General features: G+C 39.7%; 1 protein-coding gene across 10 annotated transcripts in view; it reads right to left on the bottom strand.

Moving 5' to 3' along the window:
* hdac4 (histone deacetylase 4) overlaps nt 1-19,900 on the bottom strand; it is a 408,670-nt gene that overhangs the window by 246,951 nt on the left and 141,819 nt on the right. For 4 of the 10 annotated variants that reach the window (XM_067987939.1, XM_067987943.1, XM_067987941.1 and 1 more), the window contains exon 1: nt 8,121-8,235. The exons of 1 other annotated variant lie outside the window; for it this stretch is intronic. In XM_067987939.1, coding sequence (XP_067844040.1) covers nt 8,121-8,235 — 115 coding nt within the window. Of the gene's footprint in view, nt 1-3,883; nt 3,945-8,120; nt 8,236-9,073; nt 9,147-19,900 lie in introns of those variants that run through there. 5 more of the 10 variants (XM_067987940.1, XM_067987944.1, XM_067987948.1 and 2 more) reach the window with 3 other exon arrangements.

Below are 19,900 nucleotides of genomic sequence, written 5' to 3'. Positions count from 1 at the left end.
TCTCAGGAGAGTAACAGCAAGCAGAGCAGAGAATGCAACTCTCCTGCATTTATAACACTTCCATGTACCCAAAGTTTGCATGTGGAATACGCTGATCTGGGAATGTGACAATGAGGTGATGGCATGCATCAACATGTGCACATCATGACATTTTGCATCACAATGCAAGTTTGCTGATGCACTGACCCAGCAGAATGTATTTAGCAGGCCACAGGAGTAGATGGTTATTCTGATGGTAGAATTCAACACACAAAAAATGCACCTTTGCTGGGGTAGCCTGTACGGAGGTTAGGTCATTTTTATGAGTGAGACCTGCGTTTCTGCAATCACTGGTATTCCAGTAGGTAAAAGCACCTGTAGAGTGTATTCAGGGAACTAGGCCTCGGTTCACATGCCTCAATCACCAAGTTAGACACACAAATAGATGACCTCTTCACAGCAACTTTTTTTATTTAAAAAAAAACTATAATTATGAGCAAATCCGGGTGACAGCTTACTGTGCTGTAAGCCCACATCTTTAATTGATATATAGGCAACATCGTAAGGTGAATAACTGCTGAAAGTATTGTTACTGCTTTACAAATTCTTATTTTAAAAAAAAAGCTTTTTTGTTGGTTCCTAGGGACTGGAATTTTAAAGCTTTGTTCCTATGCATCATACCCTGTCCTGTCAAACAGTGAATAAATTTATACAGTTAGCAAAACAAATGCAGATCAGCAGCACTGAGTTCACCACTATATGCCAAGGAAAGAAGCTACAAATTGACATTAGTAATCTACAGTCAACAGCAAGTATCTGTTCAGAGTACAGCTAGGCATGTTTCACATCACAAACCAGTGTTGTCACTGAAATTGCTGACTAGCCACAAGTGTGGCTACGGCAACATTGTTTTAGCCACATGCATTAATTTTAGTACAAAACACCTTATATACACTCTCACAATACAGGTAAATGTACATTGCGTGTATATTTACTTAAACATCTACCACCATTCGGTAACACAATGATCAAAAAACACTTGCGACTCTGCTTTTCATCTTACCGTTTTACCAACAAACGCACAAAAAGCTTAAAGTACACACGCATACACTATGCGAATACGAGTATTGAGATCACATGCCCAACAATGGTGTCTGTTACTCATTCTTTTTATTTACTAATCAAACATGCAATTAGCCACATCTGGATTCCCAATTATCAACATGTGGCTAATGTATTGGACAACATTGCCCTATACCACTCCCAACTGTAAAGGTAAACAGACAGCTTGCTGTTCGGCTTCTACTCTATCACGCAAGGTCAATGAAGGACATTCAAAAATTGGCCCAAGGTGCCGCAACTAATGCTTTTTCATTGCTTCTGGCTTTCCCTCCAGCTTTCCTTCCCCGGGGGAGAAGAGAGAGGAGAGAGAGTTTAGCAAGCCTCTTAACAACTTTACCAACATTGCGTGGGGAATTGAGTAGCCCATCACTTTGTGATATAACTAGGTAAAGTTGGGCTTCATTCACAGCAAATGGGAACGCAATAAAGCAAGCTAATTATGGGTGAGTACAACAGCAAATTGCAAAACAGATCACAAGGTACACTCATACAGCCTTCACAAAATAGACTATTGAAAGAATTATTCATTTTAAAAAATGAAACATAAATTTTTATCCTTTTAACGTATAGCAATGAAAAATGTACTGCACAGATGAAGCTCAGCTATATGCAGTATAACGAGGGGAATAATCCCTGACAGATAATCAGCAGTTCCAAATTACAGAATTATAGAAGCAATTTTAAAATCTAAAGGATCACATAAACATACTTTTTTAAAAAATCTAACTAGTAACTTGAGGATTAGTGAAACAAAGCCATCTGAAATTTAATTAGAATGAACAAATAACACATTAAATATGAATAGTTAGCAAAATAACTGAGAACAACTGGAAAAAAAGGCTGGGGAGCAAAGAGGTCTGGGTACTGCAAATTTTATTGACATGCATGGAGATAGCATCATTTTTATTCATATTTTGCAGTAATGAGTACCGTGTCCAGTTCTAGGCACCGCACTTTAGGAACGATGTGAAGGCCTTACAGGGTGCAGAAAAGATTTACTAGAATGATTCCAGGGATGAGGGACTTTAGTTACATGGATAGACTGGAGAAGCTGGGGTTGTTCTCCTTGGAACAGAGAAGGTTGAGAGGAGATTTGACAGAAATATTTAAAATCATGAAGGGTCTAGACAGGATAGAGAGAGAAACTGTTCCCATTGGTGGAAGGGTCAAGAACCAGAGGACATAGATTTAAGATGATTGGCAAAGGAACCAAAGGTGACATGAGGAAAAAAAAATTACATAGCGAGTGGTTAGGATCTGGAATGCACTGCTGGGGTGGGGGTGGGGAGGGGGAGGGGTGGTGTAGAAAGATTCAATCTTGGCTTTCAAAAGGGAACTGGATAAGTACTTGAAAGGAAAAAAATTGCAGGGCTACTAGGGGAAGGAAGTGAGACCAGCTGGATTGCTCTTGCGTAGAGCTGGCACAGACTCAATGGGCCGAATGGCCTCCTTCCGTGCTGTAATCTTTCTATGATTCTATATAAATTCAGCACCGCTCATTCCTTTCTCCATCTGAACATCCTTAGAGGCACATCCCACATTCTCTTTCACATACTGTACTCTGCAGATGACAGTGTGAGGTGCCATCTGGAGTATTTGATGTGGAGTAGGATGCCGTTTAAAAATTCTAAGTAACCCCAACTTCTGCTTTTCCACTGAATGCCGTAAAATTGTGTGTGATTAACTGAAAACACAAATAATGGGAATGCAGATGATCACAGTTCCACTGTAGCTTGTTTCTGTGAAAATCATTTACGGGTCTGCTGAGACACTATCATGACCTACTTGGACTGCACTGGTAACATAAATAAAATGCAGCAGAGGCTTTCACAATTCCGACCATAGATGGAGTTTGGGAATGAAACAGTATTCAGCGTCGGATTAATTTAATTGGTAGAACTTGCACGTCTGAATCAATCCTGGGTTCAAGTCCCACTAGTCTTCAACACACAATTTGAGCTAACACTTGCTGCAATGTTAGAGGTGCCACCTTCTGGATCAGGTGCTGTCTGCTTATTTAAGTGGAGGTAAAAGGTCCGATGGCAATATTCAAACAAGAGCAAGGAGTTCTCCTGGCCAACATTTCTCCCTCGAGCAACACGATGGAAAGTAGATTATCCAATCATTCATTTAATATTTGTGGGATCTTGCTGTTCCTAAATTGGCTGCCCATTTGTCTACATGACAGTAACTGCAGGTCACTGGTTGAAAAGCTATTTGGCACATCCTGAGAAGATATTATAAATCAAATGCTTCCTTTTTTTAAAAAAAACTGATCTGTAACTTCTGAAGCAGAAGTTTGTAATAGTTGGAAAGAGATCATTCCTAAAATTTCAGTTCCAATTTGCACAACTCAATCTTGACCTGGATCATCTAATAGCCATCCCAGGTCAGTTCAGCATATAGAGATAAGAATGGCTGTAATGCTACAAATGCATTAGCTGACATATTAAAACAAAATACTGCTTTATATAGTAATCTATTACTGATGGCAAGTTCAAGGATATTACTTCAAAAGCAAAATACTGCAGATGCTGCAAATATCAAGGATACTACTTATTGCATTATATTGGATTTGTGAGCTGAAATATTTGAAGAAATTCAGGATAACTAAGATGATCTATCTTCAATACACCCTTTCACACTCTTCAAATGGAATTCTACAGTAGCACCAATAGGGGTGTATAGCTATGATTTAATATTAAGGTATGCTTAAGTTCAGTGACTCAATGCACTAAAACTAAGACCAGAAATGTGATTGCCTTAAGCACAAAAAACTTACATTCTCAAGAATACCGAGATCAGAGGTCTTCGCCAAGGCGCTGAACAGGTTGGGAGATGTCCAAAAAGACACTGTACCTTTGCCTGATTAGATAGAAGACAAATGCTCCAGCACTGCTTGGTGTAAAAGCCTTCCTGACATCTACCAAGACTAATAGTTTAAGACACGTTAGAAAGAGACAAAGACATATAGAGTCCTATATTTCTCTCTCAGCCCACAGAATAACAAAGTTTCCATCTAAATCTGCGCCCACTCCCCAATCAACTATTGGAATGCTCAACTCTTTCAAAAAGGCCCAGTAAATATCCGGGTGAGGAACATAATTGGTAGTTATGTCAGTGTGGACTTAAATGATCGTGAACTTCATGGGTAGTGATGATCTTCTGCTGCTTGAGACCTGGAGTGGGAAGAATGTTGCCTGCCGAGAACGACTGGTCAGGGTTGACTATTCTAGATTACTTTTTAATTACTTTTGGAGTTAAGGGAGTATTTATGTAGAATTTTCACTCAGGAAACTAAATGGATGAGGTACAGTCCATAATAGGATAGTTTATACAGTCCGTTGAAGCAGTTTGATGGGCCAAATGACCTACAGCCTATTCCTCTTAATTTGATGTTTAGTTCAAATTATCCGCTACTGCAAATTGAAATTGTGCAAAAAAAAGCCTCCTGTGCTGTTTTAATAAAATTATATAATTTGTATCATTGGGCCAGCAAAAACACATTGAATTAACTGGAGTAGACTCTATTCTTGTTGCATGCTTTGATATTTTTATTTGCTAGATAGCGCTGACACACAGCATTTGCATGATTTAGATTTAGACTGCGGACCTATTTTCAAAGACAGACACCGGGCAAATGGAGATACAGTGAGCTGAGCAAAATGATCCGATCTCTAAGGAAAAGCTCCACGGTAGGATGTACAAATTCTAAAGCCAGGCACTTTAGCACACTGAATTTTAAGACACAATAAACACACTCAATTAAAGGTAACTAATTATTGTATTTATTTTTAATCCGGTAACTTCTTTGACCCATTAGGATACTATAACACCTAAGTTTTAGAAATTGAACTACTTCTACTAGGTCAGCAACAGACAAGAGAGGAGAGACTGAGGACTGGTCTGTGGGCAGAGCTTCTATGCAGCATGGGAGTGAAGTGGAGGAAGAACAACATTATTTCTAAGGTTACGTACAAATCACTGGTTAGGCTGCAGTTAGAATATTGTGTCCAGTTTTTGGTGTCTTACTTTAGGAAGGACATCAAGGCCATAGAGAGCTTGCATAACTGATTCACTAAGGTGGTAACAGGGATGAGACACTTTAGTTATGAGAAGAGACTAGAGAAATTTGTTTTAAGAGATTTAATAAAATGTACAAAATTAGTCAAACATTTAGATAAAGTAAAATCATTTCCACTAGTTGGTGAATCAGTAACTGCAGGGCATAAATTTCAGATCAAAAAACAAAGGAAAGGGTTAAGCAAATTTCTTTATACACAGAGGGTGTTACGACATGGAATGCCCTACCAGTAATGCTGGTGGAAGTGGAATCTATAACAGCTTTTGGATAAGAATAAATATTTGAAAAAGAAATATCTAAAAGGATATGGGGAAAGGGCAAGGGAATAACTATTGCAAATGTGCAATGGGCCTAATGGCCTCCTCTTGTGATGTTAAATTCTACAATTCTGAGTTTCTGGAGGGACACTATCCAGCATATCTCAACTATTCCAATTTAATCAGCAAATTAACTAATTTTACACATCACCACCACCAGCACACACCTTGCACTTATGTAGTGCCTTGAACACGGGATATGTCCCAAGTCACTTCATAGAGGCATTGAGAAAAACAGATACTCAACTAGAGAGGGAGAGCGAGGGAGCGAGAGAGAGAGTGCGAGCGCCCTGGGTAGGAGGGGGTGTTGATCTGTAAAATTAGTTAGTTAATTTGCTGATTAAATTGGAGTGGTTGAGATATGCTGGATAGTGTCCCTCCAGAAACTCAGAATTGTAGAATTTAACACAGGAGGAGGCCATTAGGCCCATTGCACCTTCACAGCCAGTGGAGCACTTCTGAAGTAATGTGGGGAAATCTGACAGCCAATTTAGATGGGGTGACCAAATGCTTAGTCTAAAAAGGGGACCTAAGAGAGAAGTGGAGTTGAACAGCGAAAGAGTTTCAGCAAAGGAATGAGAGAGTGGAACCTCGGTGACTGAAGGCACAGCTGCCAATGGTGAGGCAAAAAGAGGGCAGGGGTAGTTAATTTCAATTGTACTTTTAACCTGAATTTGGAGCATTTTAAAATGTTTCTGGGAGTACTGCAACATTGAAAACTTAGTTGGGGAATTACAGGAGATGTGGGATAAAGCAAATGGTATGTGCTAAATCAGTTTTTCCATAATTCTGAGTCAGAGGGATTAAGACCTCATTAGCAATGGGATTGGTTTGCAGTTTTCTTGTTAAAAATGGACAGAACCACAAAATACAATCCCCAAAATGCTGGTAAGAATCCTGGAATCCCCTGTATTGAGAATAGAATTAATTGTTTACAAAGACCTGCTTATTAGCAGTCCAGATTGCTACATAGTGACCGCTGTTGGAACTGTACATGTATGGTGCCGAATGAGGGCAGGATCAAACTTGCCCATCATGTCCTCCACAGTCAGACAGCCTGTTGTCAAGACTCACACATGAATAATGGCTACTTGGGCAAGGAACCAGAGAGCAATCTGTGCTCCTGGAAGTGTACTCCAGAGAGGGAGGAAGGAAAAGTGGGGAAAAAAAATCTCAGCACAAAAAAGAATATGAAGGATGCAAATAGTATTAAGTTTTCAAATAAGATGCAAGAAATTAATGGTTGTTTTTATTTTTTTAAATCAATACTTAAGAAAAGACATACTTGCTCTCGAGGCAGTACAAAGAAAGTTCACTCGGTTAATCCCGGGGTTGAGGGGGCGGACATATGAGGAGAGGTTGAGTAGATTGGGACTCTACTCATTGGAGTTCAGAAGAACGAGAGGCGATCTTATTGAAACATATAAGATTGTGAAGGGGCTTGATCGGGTGGATGCGGTAAGGATGTTCCCAAGGATGGGTGAAACTAGAACTAGGGGGCATAATCTTAGAATAAGGGGCTGCTCTTTCAAAACTGAGATGAGGAGAAACTTCTTCACTCAGAGGGTAGTCGGTCTGTGGAATTTGCTGCCCCAGGAAGCTGTGGAAGCTACATCATTGAATAAATTCAAAGCAGAAATAGACAGTTTCCTAGAAGTGAAGGGAATTAGGGGTTACGGGGAACGGGCAGGAAATTGGACATGAATTTAGATTTGAGGTTAGGATCAGATCAGCCATGATCTTATTAAATGGCGGAGCAGGCTCGAAGGGCCGATTGGCCTACTCCTGCTCCTATTTCTCATGTTCTTATGTAATGGACCTGGAGTTGATTTTGTCCAAGAGGTAGGCAAAGGAGGGACAAGAATGTGGCATAGATTTGATTGTGTTCTTTGCCCTTTCTTCCCAAAAATCTTAAAACTTCATTAGCACTACATTTTGAAGGAAGAGGCTGTTGAAAACATTTCCATATCAATTCCATTTGTTAAGTTTTTTGTGGTGTGTTTTGTAAATGCATATGTGGCATTTATAGGATGCAACTTTTTTTGCAATAAAATTAATGACAAATTAACAGTCAAAATTATGCTGCAGCTATAATACTTGTAATTGGATTTGCAATGAAAATCTGTCAAGCGTAACAAAACGTTCAAACTGCAGGACTACAATCAAGATGAAATACAGAAGAAATCCAAAGTTGTAAAGAAATGACATCACAGATTTTTTGCACCAGTTTGTCTGAAGACAGTCACCGAGTTCAGTCACCCAGTCGTAAATGACCCCCCCACCACCATGCACAAACACAGGATTAATTACACCCTCACCCCTCCCAAACACAGCATCAATGTTGATCACCCGACTTATTTCTGCCTTATTTTCTGGTCACACAGGAGCACATTAGTAACTATATGCCAGAAAATCAATCTCTTTGAATTGCACAGGCTTTTTACAGAAAATATTGGTACTGCCCATTTTAATCAGAAAAAAGTGCTTAATACTTCAGAATTAACAAAAACGTGTAGCTGATGTTTTGGGTGTTGACAACATTTAAAAGCAACTCATTGCTTGATTTTATTTGATAAATTAATCTCGCCAGTTGGATAAAAGATTTGATCGCGTCTTACCGGTACTGGGCATGTGATTCACTCTTGAGGGGGTCAGCAGCTCAACTGACTGGTCTCGACCGGAAAGTCCATCTGAAAGTGAAAAGGATTCAGTCTCATAAATAGTCTGCAGCATCTGTTGTAATCCAGGCAGCTGTATTTCCAACAGCACGGAGGGGGGGGGGGGGGGGACGATCTCCAGGATGGTCCTTTCGAGTGATTGTGCATGAAATAAAGTTTACATGCAACATACGCCCAGCTATGCAGGGGGTAGATCTACTGTCACAAACAATGGAGCCGCCTCGGAATCAATATAGTTAACAATCTTTCATTTCGCCAGGTTGCCAGTATTCGCGTTTTGTTTGCAAGCTGTATCTAACATACACTTGTAATTGGCAAAGTCACTGAAAACACCTTGTCAATCTTTTGCAGGAGACAAATCAACACATATGGGGGGGGGGGGGGGGGAATTCATTTCCATGTGATTTACCGACAATATGGCTTGCTGTTGACAGAAACAGAACCCTGGGAGGTGGTAGCTAAAAATAGCCAGAGCACTGCAGGAGATTAAAATGCATAAACTCTAGAGGAACACCGGTTTGTCAGGACTCGGGGCCAGAGGGCGCACTGGGAAACAGTTGTGTTTCTGGTCAGGCAACCTCTGTTCAATAAAAACAAAGTGAAAAAAAACTAACTTTATATATTTCTTAAATCGCTTTATTTATACCTATGCTGTGCACTATTTAACTCCTGCATCTGTTACTCGCGCATGCAAGAATTCATCTTATTCTATTTTGCAATCTCTGCTCAACAGCTACAGGCTTAAAACTGCCGAATTCACAGGAAGGTTAGCAAATAAAAAAGGACATATTTTTGTGAATCTTTCTGACAAAAGACTGCTTTGGATTCTCTTCAACTTTGCACTACTGCAAAAGATAAGAATTATCAACAGTTCAACTTGTTTTGGAAGTCACCTCCGATCGATTACCAGATCTCAATCTTCATAGTTTCACTTCTCTCACTTAACTCTTTGGCGAGGGGGGCGTTGCATGCTATTTGCCGCTTTCAAAAGTAGACTTTGTATCGTCGAATAGCCACCAAAGCGCAGTTGCACAAAATGTGTAACTGATTACCGAAGTGCCGTTACAATGAAATCACTGAAATTAAAGATAAATAGAAAAACCTGGCTTTATTTCCATGACTACATCTAACAACGGAAGTGTTGAGCCCTTTAACAGCCACTGGCCCGGCCCACAGCAGTCGTGGCTTTTTAATATTACTTAAGCTATCACAACAGTCAATGTTCACCAAATACTCAATAACGACTGTCAAAAATGCTAGTCAAAGTAAAAAAGACCCGGATAGAGAAGCGGTCCACGTTTGCCATCTACAGTATCGCTTACAGTAAACTCCAATTCATCGCAGGCGCACTGCAGGCAGCTTGGAGGACATTGTGACTGCACGCACAAAACCAAATCTACATTATTAACAACACCTATATTAATTTAGTTCCATAACTATGTGATGCACGAGTAAATGCACCGCTAAAAAAATAACGTTTAAAAGGCCAAGAATATCCCCTCCCCCCCCCTTCTGTTCTGACAGCTCCTTTCCAGCACACATTGAAAAAAGGCAGCTCTAGTGTTTCATTCAGTATTTTGCTCCCATCAGAAAGCGCCTCGATTCTTATGCGTTAATGACGCAATCAGCAAGGAAATGACCCAATTTCATTCAATTCTTTTGAACAAAATAAAAGCCATTGTGTATTCTGCAAAAGGACCACCGTTCAATGTAGGGCAGGCAAAGTCAAGCTTTGTTGCAGTATCATTTACATTCAAATGCTGCTTAATCATCTCAAATGCAGGATTCCCCCCACCCCCAACCTAGCAGCGCAAGACAATTCTCTTCACAAGTCCTATCTGCATTGTATTTGTTCCTTTATTTTGTGCTGCTTGGAGTTGAATAATGCTTTTTATAAAATCCTCTGTAAATTAACTGTGGCTTCGGTAGGAAAATGTGGCAAATTGAGCTTTTCTTCCAGCTACAGAAATTCTTGTGTTCAATGAGAATGGAAAGCCTGTCTTCTTCCCTTTCACTGACGAACTGCCCAAATTTGGTTACGTAACTTCGCTATAACACATGTATGTATTATTTGGCAACTGCCAGTTAATGTTAGACTTCATAATTGCATTAGAACTTGGTGGGCCTGGAAATAATGATTTCAAAACCCTACTTCACCGAGATTCTCTGTGCAGAGGTATGTGTGGCCGTGTACAATGCTGATAATCGGGCTTTCAGGTTGCACTTTCCGCGCAGTCAGGTTGTAGCTATTAGCACAATTATTGTGGAGTATTAAAATGGGACCTATATCCTGTCGATGGGATACTTTTACCGCACTTGCCTGCATTGATGAAGTAAATCATATTCTATAACCGTGGAACAGATTCCACTGCTAAATTTCCATTATGAAATCTAACCTAATTGGAACTTTACTAATTTCACAAACTAATTTGTTCTTCATAAACAGAATCTTAAACTGCACACCATGTGATACCATTGACAGTAAATGTTTTTGTGGGACTCTACTAAAATAAAGGAAATAAAACTCATACTAATACTGTAGTTAGGGTACTAAAGCAATAAAGAGCCAGTTTAGTTCAGTTACTGCAGCCAATTACTTGTTACTATTTTGTATTACATTTAAATTGGAGCAAATTTAGAAAAAAAATCAGAACAAAACTGTCAAATAGAGTTGTATGTGCAGATAAGACAACTTTATTTATTTCTTAATTTCCTAAGGGAATATTCAAGATGGTGGCTCACATGACACAATATGAAGCTTTAAAGCATAATAGTCATAATTCTCAAATTAATTAAAATAAATGTATATCATATAAACTAATTTTGTCCAGCAGTGATTAATATTGCCACTCGCCAAGCTAATGAATAAAAATACAAAATGCAGAAATACAGCGTAAGCACTTTAGCGTTGAGAGAGAATTGCCCATTACAGTAACTGGCACTTATATACAAACTTTAATGTAAAGAATAACACAAAGCACTTCACAAAATAGATATAAGGAGAATGGACAGCAAGCCAGGAGGGGAAAATTAGGAGGGGTGACTGAAGGCTTGGTCAAAGAAAATTGAGAAAGTTTTTAAAAAGGAGGATAGGGAGCTGAAGAGGTTTGGGGAGGGAATTCTAGAGTAGAAACCAGGTCGCAGAGGGTATTGCTGTCAATGGTGGGATGAAGCGGGGACGTGCACAGAGGAATGTCGGGAGGGCTGAATATAGGGAGGGAGGAGCTTGCAGACGTAGGGTGGGGCAAGGCAATAATTTGAAGACTAGTATGAAGATTTGAAATTTAATGCCAATGTAGGTCAGTGAGGACATGAATGTTTGATTTTTTTTTTAACTACATAATAATTGTGCTAATTGCTACAGATAGTATACAAAGTAGAGATACGGTAGGTGCATACCCTTTGTTGGAATTCTGACTACTGCAATAAGTATGGGGTTTATTTCAATACGGCTGTACACAAGCATTTACTATCAACTTTATCACAGACTGCACAGTTTAGAATTCTGTTACGATGGGGCTACACCTGAAACGTTAAACTGTCTTGTCTCAAGATGCAGACAAACCTGTATATTTCCAGCACTTTGTCTTTATTCAAAATTTTTAGTATTTGCAGTTATTTTTCTTTTCATCATACATGTGCCTTACATTCTGTAAATTATACACTGAACCTCAAGCTGGAGATATTTACCACTTCACTGCTGGCCACAATACAGCCTCCTCATCCTGAGCCTGTGCTTCAAGGAATAAATAACCTGAATTAATTTATGCTATTCATTCTAGATCTTAAAGATTTATTTAACTAAACTATCAAGTTTCTCTGCTCTTCTACTCCTTTTAAGGTTTGACTATTTAGTGCATATGTCCTCTCCTTATTCTTCCTCCCAAAATGTATCACTTAATATTTCTCTACATGAGATTTCATCTGACATCAACCTGCTCAATCTACAAACCTATCTTTGTTCTTCTGAAGTCACTCACAGTCCTCTTCACAGTGAACCATGATCCCCATTTTTGTTATCTGCAAATTGTAATATTGTGCCTTTGTACCCAAGTCCAGATCATTTATATTTATTAAGCGCAATGTTCCCAATGATACTACTCTGTACATCCCTTCCAATCTGAAAAACATCTATTAACCACTACTGTTTTTTGTCCTTTAACCAACTTCCAAGCCAATGTTCCCACTCCCTTTAATAGCACATGCTTTAATTTTAACAAGCCTTTGTTAAAATTAATTTTAACAATGCAGCATTTCATCAAATGCATTTTGAAAATTCATATACACAACTGCCATCACATTTCCTTTATCAATATACTCTGTTATTTCCTCAAAGAACTCCATTATATTTAGTGGACATGACTTGCCTTATACAAATTCTTGCTGGCTGTCCTTAATTAACCCATATCTTTCTAGGTCAGTATTAAATTTGTCCCATAGTATGGCCTCTATAAGCTTACCCACTATTGATGTTAGGCTGACTTGGTCTGCAGTTACCTGGTATACCGTTTCCCCTTTTTTGAACAGAGGTGTTATATTGACATTCCTGTAGCACAACATCTGTATCCAAGGATGTTTGAAAGATTGTGACCAGTCTCCGCTATTTCCTTGCTAAACTAAATTACAGGTTTTCTAGTCGTCGTACCTTTCAATATTCTATTTCATCAGACATAAAATAACTATCACCTTGGAAGTGAGAGATTTCTATTTTCACCAAGAGATATATAAATATAACTGGCAAGTTCTTAGCTGGTGTGGATAACACAGGAGGAGAAAAAAATAATTTTTTTTTAAAAAATGCTGCAGAAACACTTTGGATTCAAAAGTTTACTTGGTATAAATTTGGTGCTAAATACGTGCAAGTACAGTATTGTCATTTTATATAGATAAACCTATTCTCAGAAATCTGATTACACTAAGCTTACAGTGTCCATTGTTCAATGGCTCCTTAACATTATTTTCTTCCGGACAAGTTTAAGAGAAATAGAAGAAAAACCTGATTTGACACACTGTTGAATCAGTGTTCTTCAAAAGTTCAACAAATGCAAAATTTCTCTGTAGTAGTCTTGCCACAAAATAAAATCAAACTTCCATGTTAATGCACAAATGGGAGGAGTTGCAATTTAACGCAGCAGAAATCATCAATTCTTTGTTTAAATTTATCTATGGTAGGCTCTGCTGATCTCAGCCATTTTCAAGCCTAATCTACATGAGCACCTGGAAGACACATGAACCATGCAGAAGGTATGTTTATGAAGATCCATAACAAATTTTTAAAAATCAAATTAATTTTTAAGGAAATCATAACACTAACTCAAGATGCTAAAGCTTTAAACTGCTTTCATGCTACGGACAAGGCATCTTTTTATTAATTAAGGAACGTAGATACATAAATTATCCCTCCAAGAAGTTCAAACACTACGCTATATATTACAATAGGAACGATTAGGCAGATGTGCTGGAGGTAACATGAAACACAGAATTCAACAGAAGATTTCAATTTCTTTTGTTATTGCCCTCTTTATTTCACTATAAACATTACACTAGATCTTTGTCGTCGTGAGCATGCACTACCACTGTTCCGTTTAACAACTTACAATATGCATTCAAAAATGTACGTGCTATCAGTATGCTTGGCCCAGCAAGCCCACATCTGAAATAACCAAGATTCCTAAATTATTATGGCATTAAGGGTCATATTGTGTTACCCTTCTTTCTTCAGGATTTTTTCAACTGACCAAAAAGTTGGCAATGGGATTTAAGCTTGTTGCAATCAACAACTGAATGAATGAATACATATGCTTTGATAGATACCTTAGTAACCATCCTAATAATACAAATTAGCAGATTTAATTTTATTTTCACTTTGATGATCTCTACTACATTTTAAACTCTTCCCCTCCACCCAAATCTGTCCATTTTGGAATCAATTCAAGAAAAAAAATTACATTGCCATAGCCTAATTAACAGTTGATTTCATTTTCTCTGGGATATACAATTTAAAGCATTCTCTCCACTGTAGAGGATTGATTGGGACAGTACATAATGCAACCCAATCTAACTTCATAGCAAAGGGTCACTGAAGTTTCTATTGTCTAAAAGTTAACCAAAGGCTCAGGATTCTTAAGACATCAAATGCTTGCCAGTTTTGCAATGCAACAGCTGTGATGACTAGTGCATCATCCAACCCCAGAATTCAAAGTCAGATCATAAAAAGTTGGTCACTTTACAAAAATAGGCATACAATATAGCAAGTCAAATTTATAACTCATTGCTTGGGTAATAATAGTACAAATTAGCAGATTTAATTTTATTTTCACTTTGATGATCTCTACTAAATTTTAAACTCTTCCCCTCCACCCAAATCTGTCCATTTTGGGATCAATTCTAGAATTGGGAAGTACAATTTAAAGTATTTTATCCACTGTAGAGGATTGATTAGGATAGTCACCTTAAAGCCCAATGTCTGAATTTGAAATTAATAATATAGCAAATGAAACAAAACAAACAGACAGGTTTTAGCATCTTAGGTTTAGCATTAACATTGTGATTAATGTGGTTCAAAGAGCATCATAACCTTTGTACTAGTACTCCCATAATGAATGTTAAAATATGATCTGTGACTACAAACTATGTTAGTGCCAGCATTGGAAAAGTTAAATGTTAGCACTGGGTATGAGGAAGTTCTGGAACTGTAACCAACTGAAAAAGATTTGCTGCCTGTGGCAATGCAACATAGTCAGTCTCCCCACTATATCCCAAAGCAAAGAATACTAGCACGAGATATATGTGTACTTATTTTTGGCAACAATCCAGTAAAATAAAAAGTCTCAGACTTTTTAAAAATGTACATTTAATTGCAGTAATGAATTTTAGATGAATGCTACATTTAAAAATGATAGAGGAATTGTGGAAAACCAACACATTAAAGAAAGTACATCTCAGGATGCCATTTCTATATCTAAATTTTATTAAAAATCTTAGTCGTGATTTTAACCCCTCAAACCAAACAAGAAAGGAACTAACAGGGGGTTAAAATATAGGCAATGTACACTCACCGGATCCACACTGCAGTTCAGGCAGCACGCAAAGCCCTTGCCCCAGGCAAGCGCAGGCCTCATTGAGATTCAAAAGTCAGGGGCTGACGTCATTTAGACCCAGACGACATTTTAACTTGCAACAACGAGGTTGGTGCCTGGTACCGGCCTCGCCATGGCACCGAAGAGCAGCAGGCCCAAAAGAGGGCTGAAAAGTTTTTTAAAAATAATGGTTTCCTTGTGGGCCCAGGAGTGCTCCTCCAGGCCTCACTGGGAATCTTTGGGCTTCCCCTGTCCGGCTATTATCTCGGTCCTGGGCGACCTGTGATTGCCTCAGTGTCCCCACCCGCAGACTTATCTTGGCTGGGGAACATTCTCACAGGTCCTTGGCGGTGGCCTCCTTCTGCACTCGCCTGCCGGCACCATGTCATTGACGCCAGGTTCGGGACGGAATCTGTTCTAACTTATTTAAATGAGGCCCAGGGTAAAAATGCCCAGGCCTCAGGTCAAGCTGGGACCCTACGTTAAAATTGATACTCTTGTGTCTGCAGTATGGTCATTTTAATACTGTGTGACTGAGTGGAATAGGTAAACCATTGACACCACAGATTGGTGCTTTTTTTTCCAAAACAAACTAATGTTCAAGTCACAATTTGGTCTCTAAATCTATTTGTGAATACGATTGGGTTGGGTGGTGGGGGGGGGGGGGGGGGGGGCGGCGTGGGGAATGCATGAATGTGCAGTATCTAATGGTAGTATTCAGTCCTGGAAGCTTGTAGACATATTTCACACTCAGAATTGAAGATGACTAATTAGTTGGCTATGAATAATTGAACAAAAAGTTACATTGTTCTATATTGTACGTAAGTACTTTATAAAGGAAATGCATTCCTCTATTTTTGCAAACTTTAAGCACCATACATGCAGTAATATTTTTTTCAAGATTCTATAGCTCAATCATAGAAATGCTGCAGTAAATCCAATTGTGTAGTTTAGAAACTCACTGAGATCAGGCAATTTTTTTCAGGAATGTAGTCACTCCATTGCTTCAAATACTGCATGTGCAATAAATGCAGTATGTTTATTTTCTTTTGAGTGTATAATTCCCTCTTGCTGGTATTATGAGTAAATCTACATAACCAGTGCAGAGTGGTTTGTCAGCTTGTAGGAGCAAGTAGAAGTTTTACAGTAGGAAAACAAGTCTTAGTGCATACTAGCTGTACTCATAAGAGCTTGGGGTCACCTGTGGTCCTTGGCAGATTTGCCACTCCATTGCTCAGGCCTCTATTTGCCTCCATTCATGGTACAGCTGGCTGTGGAAGTTGAGCATGCTGAGATTCAATATTCAATCTGCTTTTCTTGCTCTCCAGAAAAAGACAGCGAGACAATGTCATTTTAGAGGACGTAAAATAGCTCACTAAAATAGAGCTGTTCAATACAACTAATGGTCCTATACCTTTTTTTTGGAATAATGGAAATCAGGAGTATGGGAATTGCAGGTGCAGACTTGTATCTCTGTGATGCAATATTCCTGAGAACAGCCCTTGAGCAAGACATCGATTGGATTGCGGCCCTCAGCAACCTGCCTGTATATTGTACCACAGCTTACCAAGCAACAGCTATGAAAATATCTAATGTGGCTTACCTAATTTTTAGTTCCAAGTAAATGATAATCATCTATATGGTACATTTGTGTAATTGGGAAAAGTTGTATTTTGTTACATTTGAACTGAAAGTTCAAAGATAATACTGTACTACAGAAGGATAAGAAGGGAATAGAAAGATATAGCATGCCAAGAATACACAAGAAACACTATTTCCTTGGGTTTATTAATTTGATTTCTTGAAAGATGATTTTAGTTTTCACCAATTGGAAAAGGTCTTTGGGCTTAGTGGTCAGGTTATTTATTTTGGTAGCCATTACTCCTCTTAAGTCAATCATAATCAGACACAACTATTTTTCTTAAAAGTTAACCATTTACAAATTGGCTTGCAATGCATTATTTTGTGGCGCCTTATAGGACATATCTTAAGTCTACAGGGCCGTCTGAAATCTATAGGGAAAAGCAATTATTGCACAATCGTTCACTTAACTCCTTAGACTTGCAGGCACAAGGTTGTTGGAAGCATACTAATATTTTGTTTTGCTTACTGTAAAAATAAAGTAACTTGCAGCTATAAAGCACTAAGAGCTGCAGGAAGAATCTACCCTGCCTTAATAAAATCCTGTTAATAAGCTATCAGAACTGTAACTGTGATCTATTCTTGGCACCATACACTTCATCTATATGCTACCCCTTGACGACATCATCCAAAGACATGGGGTTAGCTTCCACATGTATGCTGACAACACCCAACTCTATCTCTCCACCACCTGTCTCGACCCCACCACTGCCTGTGTTGTCAGATTTCCTTTTTTTTTCAATTCATTCATAGGATATGGGCATTGCTGGCAAAGCCAACATTTATTGCCAATCCCTAATTGCCCTCGAGAAGGTGGTAGTGAACTGCCTTCTTGAACCGCTTTAGTCCGTGTGGTGAAGGTACAGTGATGTTAGGTAGGGAGCTCCAGGATTTTGACCCAGCGACGATGAAGAAACGGCGATATATTTCCAAGTCTGGATGGTGTGTGACTTGGAGGGGAACGTGCAGGTGGTGTTGTTCCCATGCGCCTGCTGCCCTTGTCCTTCTAGGTGGTAGAGGTCACTGGTTTGGGAGGTGATGTCGAAGAAGCCTTGGCGAGTTGCTGCAGTGCATCTTGTAGATGGTACACACTGCAACCATGTTGTGCCAGTGATGGAGGGAGTGGATGTTTAAGGTCGTGGATGGGGTGCCAATCATCGGGCTGCTTTGTCCTGGATGGTGTTAAGCTTCTTGTGTGTTGTTGTTGCTGCACTCACCCAGGCAAGTCACACTCCTGACTTGTGCCCTGTAGATGGTGGAAAGGCTCTGAGGAGTCAGGAGTTGAGTCACTCGTCACAAAATACCCAGCCTCTGACCTAAGCTTATTGCCACAGTATTTATTTGGCTGGTCCATTTAAGTTTCTGGTCAATGGTGACCCCCAGGATGATGGTGGAGGATTTGGCAATGGTAATGCTGTTGAATGTTATGGAGAGGTGGTTGGACTCTCTCTTGTTGGAGATGGTCATTGCCTGGCACTTGTCTGGCATGAATGTTATTTGCCACTTATCAGCCCAAGCCTGGATGTTGTTCAGGTCTTGCTGCATGCAGGCACGGACTGCTTCATTATCTGAGGGGTTGCGATTGGAACTGAACACTGTGCAATCAGCGAATATCCACATTTCTGACTTTATGATGAAGCATCTGAAGATGTTTGAACCTAGGACACTGCCCTGAGGAACTACATCCAATCTTAGATGACCCGCAATTTCCTCCAGTTCAACATTAGGAAGACCGAAGCCATGATCTTCAGCCCACACCACAAACTCCAAACCCTTGTCATGAATTCCAACCCTTCCCCATGCTGAGCCATAAACCCCGAGCTGAGTTTCCAATCCCATCCTCTCCATCATAAAAGATCACCTATTTCTACCTCAAACGTCATCTGCCTCCGCCCCTGCTTCAGCCTAACTGCTGCTGAAACCCACATCGTGCATTTGTCACCTCCATACTCGATTATTCCAATGCTCTCCTGGTGGGTCACCCATCCTCCATAAACTTCAGCTAATCTCAAACTCTGCTGCCCCTACCCTATCTCGCACCAAGTCCCACTCACTCATCACCCCCATCCTTGCATACCTACAAGGTGTTGGGGGACTGGCAGCCAATTTAAAATTCTCTTCCTCATGCTTAAATCTCTTCATGATCTCACATCTTCCTATCTTTATCCTTCTCCAGCCCTACAAAGCCTTCCCAGAACTGAGTTCCTCAGACACTGGCCTCTTCTGCATCCACCCCACCATCGGTGCCTGTGCCCACTGTTATCTAGGCCCTATGCTCCAGAATTCCCTCCCCAAACCCCTCTACCTCACTTTTCTCATTTAAGGCCCTCCTTAAAACTCTTCCTTTTTTACCATGCTTTTGATCATCTCTCCAAAAATTTTCTTTGGCTCAGTATCCATTTTTGTCTGATTACACTTGTGTGAAGCATCTAGGGAAGTTTTTCTATGTTAAGGATGCTATATATGTTGTTGGTTGTTGCGGTTGGTGGGTGGTTGTTGTCATCGTTGCTGTGGTATTTTGTTTACGAATCAAATGTAGTCACTTATGTGGATAGATGCGGCAGCCAATGTGTGCACAGCAAGGTCACACAAACAGCAAATGAGATCATTGAAAATACATCCCTCAACTAACACTGTTGGTCAAAGACACCGTGAAAATGCCCTACTCTTCTTCATATAGTACCACTGAACAGGCCCAGAGGGTGTCAATTTAACATCTAATCTGAAAGACGGCACCTCAGACAAAGGAGCACTCCCCCAGAGACTGCAGTTAAGTGTCAAACTAGATTAAATGCTCAAATCCTTGAGAGGAGCTTGACCCCATGACCTTCTGACTCGAGGCCAGAGTGTTACCACTGAGCCAGGCTGGCAGCACAGTAACAGATAGGCTGCCTCACCATGTGTCCCCATGCCCTACAATCTTCTTGCCTATTCTCTAGGGGGTCGTCCCATGATTTACTGCTCTCCTGATTTTTACCTTTGCTGCTCCAAATAAGTCAA

Source organism: Heptranchias perlo, chromosome 7 (genome assembly GCF_035084215.1).
Source record: "Heptranchias perlo isolate sHepPer1 chromosome 7, sHepPer1.hap1, whole genome shotgun sequence".
Taxonomy (NCBI): Eukaryota; Metazoa; Chordata; class Chondrichthyes; order Hexanchiformes; family Hexanchidae; genus Heptranchias; species Heptranchias perlo.
Note: the sequence above shows the minus strand (reverse complement) of the source record. Positions and strands in the feature narration are given on the sequence as shown.